The sequence below is a fragment of the Phoxinus phoxinus genome (genome assembly GCF_949152265.1).
Source record: "Phoxinus phoxinus genome assembly, chromosome: 18".
NCBI lineage: Eukaryota > Metazoa > Chordata > Actinopteri > Cypriniformes > Leuciscidae > Phoxinus > Phoxinus phoxinus.
Genome location: NC_136893.1, coordinates 1,168,548 through 1,173,547, shown reverse-complemented (window position 1 = coordinate 1,173,547; position 5,000 = coordinate 1,168,548). Strand labels below are relative to the sequence as shown.

Sequence of the window (5,000 nt, the reverse complement as noted above, 5' to 3'; positions counted from 1 at the left end):
CTTTATTCACTTCTGAAAATGACAAAAGTTTTAGTAATTTTATTGTATGTTTTTGTCATTTTAATTTTTTATTTAAATTAAATTCTTATATGTGCATTTCGTTTTTTTTATTTATTTGTTTGTTTATTTCAGTGTTTGTTATTTTGAGAAAGTTAGCCTAAATAAAATTATAAATGAAAAATAATGCTGCCTTAGTAACTAGCAGAAATAAAATAAATAATTTGAATCTTTTTTTTTTAGTTAATTATATCAACCCAGGTCTGTAGTTATTTAAACTCGTCTAATAAACAAACATTATTTTTTTCAACATATGTTTATTGAAAAACATGGAGCATAACAAGAACTTAAACAAACATTTATAAGCATTTTAGTTTAGTTTATAGTATTTATTCATATTTCAAATGAGCTTCTTTTAAGTTTTTTAAGCTTTATTAAGGTTTATATGGCTATTTATCTTACATATGATTTAATATTAGATTTAAATAAGTTTCAACTTTGTCAATTTTAGTACTTTCAACTTGAATGTGTTTTTTTCAACTGTTATTTTATCTTTATTTCAATTAACGAAAATAAGTGTGTGTGACTGTAATCTGTTCATCTGTGAAAGTTATCTTCAAACTGAGGACACACAGTCTCATATACGAGGATTGCTTTCATATAAAGCTTGTTATGATCCTCAAAAACACACATTTGATTGAAGTATGACTAGTTTTCCCACTTGAGGACGCCCGTAAATGAAGATTTGATCTCACTTTATCTATAAACTAAACACAGAGGTGCTTACGATGAATCCCGGATCTCCACTCTTCCCTCCGGATCCCTTTTCACCCTGAAAAATAAAAGCATGGGAGCCGTCAAGTGTGTGTGCCGTGATCATTCCCAGGCGTTCTCATGCAGATCAGTGTCACTGCTTCAGGATGTGTGTGTGTGTGTGAACGGCCCTGACACGACCTAAAGAGTTTCTATCCGGTGTGGAACAGGAAGATCTAGGGACGTCATCATGATTTTCCCAGCATAAAAGAGTTTAGCTTTTACATGATTGTTAATGTGTGAATATAATACACTCTTGAAGATGTGAGTCCATATAAAACCTGCATGCTTCTGACAGGAGCTTCATATATAAGTGGTTCCCATAATGGGATCATTATATGGATTTAGTTTGAATTCCTTTTTAAGTAAATAACCTGTTAAACATGAAAGTGTTACGCAGTCATTACAGACATTTATACTTATATAGAACATTTATATAGAATAAAGGGTTCTTTAAAATTGAGTCAAGAACCTTTTATTGTAATAGTGTGTGTGATATATGGCATATCTGTGTGTGTGTGTGTGTGTGTGTGTGTGTGTGTGTGTCTGTGTGTGTGTGTGTGTCCCTGGACCACTAACACCAGTCTGGAGTCGCACGGGTATATCTGTGTGTGTGTGTGTGTGTGTGTGTGTGTGTGTGTGTGTGTGTGTGTGTGTGTGTGTGTGTGTGTGTGTGTGTGTGTGTGTGTGTGTGACTGTGTGTGTGTGTCCCTGGACCACTAACACCAGTCTGGAGTCGCACGGGTATATCTGAGTGTGTGTGTGTGTGTGTGTGTGTGTGTGTGTGTGTGTGTGACCCTGGACCACTAACACCAGTCTGGAGCCGCACGGGTATATCTGTGTGTGTGTGTGTGTGTGTGTGTGTGTGTGTGTGTGTGTGTGTGTGTGTGTGTGTGTGTGACCCTGGACCACTAACACCAGTCTGGAGCCGCACGGGTATATCTGTGTGTGTGTGTGTGTGTGTGTGTGTGTGTGTGTGTGTGTGTGTGTGTGTGTGTGACCCTGGATCACTAACACCAGTCTGGAGCCGCACGGGTATATCTGTGTGTGTGTGTGTGTGTGTGTGTGTGTGTGTGTGTGTGTGTGTGTGTGTGTGTGTGTGTGACCCTGGATCACTAACACCAGTCTGGAGCCGCACGGGTATATCTGTGTGTGTGTGTGTGTGTGTGTGTGTGTGTGTGTGTGTGTGTGTGTGTGTGTGTGTGTGACCCTGGACCACAAACCCAGTCTGGAGTCGCACGGGTATATCTGTGGCAATAGCAACTATACACTGTATGGGTCAAAATTATCGATTTTTCTTTCATGCCAAAAATCATGAGGATATTAAGATCATGTTCATGAAGATATTTAGTAAATGTCCTACCGTAAATATATAAAACATGTATTTTTGTGAGTGAATGCAGCACAATCGTGAACATAAATGCACAACTTTAAAGGAGATTTTCTCAATGTTTACATTTTTTTGCTCCTCAGATTCCAGATTTTCAATAGTTGTGTCTCGACCAAATATTGTCCTATCCTAACACACCACACATCAATGGAGAGATTATTTATTCAGCTTTCAGATTATGTATACATCTCAATTCCAAAAAATGGACCCGTGTGACTGGTTTAGTGGTCCAGGGTCATGTGTGGTGATATACCTTTATGCCCTCATGGCCTGGCTCTCCTAGAGGGCCGTCGGGTCCTCTCGGGCCCTAAAACACAAAAACACACACACCATATATGAGCCCAACAAGTATCACTGTGATTTCACACACAAAAAAAAAAAGTATTTATTTGTTAGATAAAAGTTCCATACACTGATGGAAGCTGATTGTGCTTTATAAATAAACATTGTATTGTATTGTATTGTGTTGTATTGTGTTGTATTGTGTTGTATTGTGTTGTATTGTATTGTATTGTGTTGTATTGTGTTGTATTGTGTTGTATTGTATTGTATTGTGTTGTATTGTGTTGTATTGTGTTGTATTGTATTGTATTGTATTGTATTGTATTGTGTTGTATTGTGTTGTATTGTGTTGTATTGTGTTGTATTGTATTGTATTGTGTTGTATTGTATTGTGTTGTATTGTGTTGTATTGTGTTGTATTGTGTTGTATTGTGTAATTGTGGTGCAAACTAACTAACATGCCATAGTTAAACTAACATGATCATTATAAAGGTGTTTAAACGGCAAAACACATTTCCTTCCACATATGTGACAATCGGAATATTTAATTAAGTTCAAGACATAATTAACAAATTTGTGAATATTAAAAAAAAAAAAAAAAAAAACTGAGTAAAAGCTATTCATCTGTCATACAGTGTGGCATTAATATGTTCTAAAATAACGTTCTAAAAAAAATTTAATAAATGTCATGCTGGGGGGCTAAGAAAGAACATAGAGCCCCTAGAATTTATAATATATATATTTGCAATTTATATTTGCAAATATATAAATTGAAAAATTTACCCCCCCCCCCCCCCTCCCCATCACCATGATTCTCCAGCTGATTGATTACATTAAGAATTGAAAAAGTTGTATTATGTTTTCTGCAATGTTATGTTTAAATATATGCAAATGAGGCATTGTCTAATTGAATGTGCACTAATTTGCATTAATTTCCGGGAAATAAATGTGAACATTGAATAAAGGCAGGTTCAAAATTCTTGTTTGATTTTGTTGACATATTAGAGTTACATGTTTTTACCGAGGGGATTTTAGATATCTCTTTTTATCACGGCATAAATCCGAAAATACTGTCAACAGACAGAGAAAAACATGTTTTTAGGAATAAAATGTTATATAAATCAGTGTGAATGATATATGAACAAACCCTTCAGTAAAACCCTTCAGAATATAGACAGGAATTAAACTGTAAGTTTTGGTGTGTGTAACTGCTGCTGAAGTGGAGGACAAACTCTTTAAAGATATGTAGTGTAACTGGAATATAGAGATGCAAAGAGAAAACGTGAAAAACATAAGATAAAATAAGATAAACACTTAAATGTGTGTTTTGGATGTTTTCTTTCCACTGGTCTGAAAGAAGACATGCTATGGTTAAAATCTCAAAATTGACCAGAGCATTCATTTTCTTTTTTCCCTGTAGCATCTTTCCTTAAACATCATGACTATCATCAATCATCTACACACACTGAACACACTTTCATGATCATGTGAGGTTTATTTAATCAAGTCCACCGTTATAAACAGTCCAGCTAGTTGATCAATGAGCCAACAGAGCGGAGACGCCACGCCAGACCAAACACAACGATCCAGCACAGCACAAGCCAGAGTAAACCAAGAGAAGAGACGTTCGGTTACACTGCCTAATAATCACAATAATAATCATAATAATAATCATAATAGATTGGTGTTAAGATGTTTGGTGTTTTAAGAGATATGCTTAAGTCAGTGTTGTTATTGTTTCCTAAAACTATTCAAAATAAATAATAATATAATAAAATATCCAATTAAACATAAATATTTTAAAAAGGATCAAACTTATTAAACTTATATCGTTAAAACTTAAATTCACAGACACACAAGGACTTATCAATGTTGTTATTGTTAACTAAAGCTAAAAAAAAAAAAACTGAAATAAAGCTGAAAAAACTTTAGGAATGTTAAAATAAGGAATGTTGCCAGCAACTAACTGAAATAAATCAATTAAAGAACTGCAATTACTAAACCTAAAATATTTTTGAAGCTAAACTGAAACATTTTAAATAAAAATGACAAAAGCACATAACAATACTGCAAAAAACTTAAACCAAAATGACTGTAAACAAACTTAAATACATTTAAGTTGAAATACTAAAATTACAAAAAAATTAAATAAAATTAAATTCAAAAGTTTATTTATTTAAAATTTAAAGAAAAAAATATCTAATTAAAAATATGAATTAATACTACAGCGTGTATAAATAATACAAAAAATACAGCTTTAAATATTACATATCATTAAACTATTTTTCAATCTTTCAGTACTGACTGAATTACAGGGATATTTATAACAACATTTCTCTAATGTTGTTCAACAGAGCTTGTTGCAGTGCATTCTGGGAGTGCCTTAGAATCTGGCCAAAAGAAGTAGATCTAATATTGATTTTGAATCTGGATCTGGCCCGTAACGTCTTAAAAGCTGAGTTTTACATCAGAGGAGTCTCGTCTGTTGACGTCGGGTCATGAGCGGAGACTTCAGAAG

At 34.0% G+C, this 5,000-nt stretch overlaps 1 protein-coding gene across 1 annotated transcript in view; it reads right to left on the bottom strand.

Moving 5' to 3' along the window:
* col24a1 (collagen type XXIV alpha 1 chain) overlaps positions 1-5,000 on the bottom strand; it is a 126,587-nt gene that overhangs the window by 38,109 nt on the left and 83,478 nt on the right. The window contains exons 29-30 of the mRNA XM_079588826.1: positions 2,454-2,507; positions 785-829 (exon numbers count right to left, since the gene is read on the bottom strand). Of these exons, the coding sequence (XP_079444952.1) occupies positions 785-829; positions 2,454-2,507 (99 nt within the window). The remainder of the gene's footprint in view (positions 1-784; positions 830-2,453; positions 2,508-5,000) is intronic.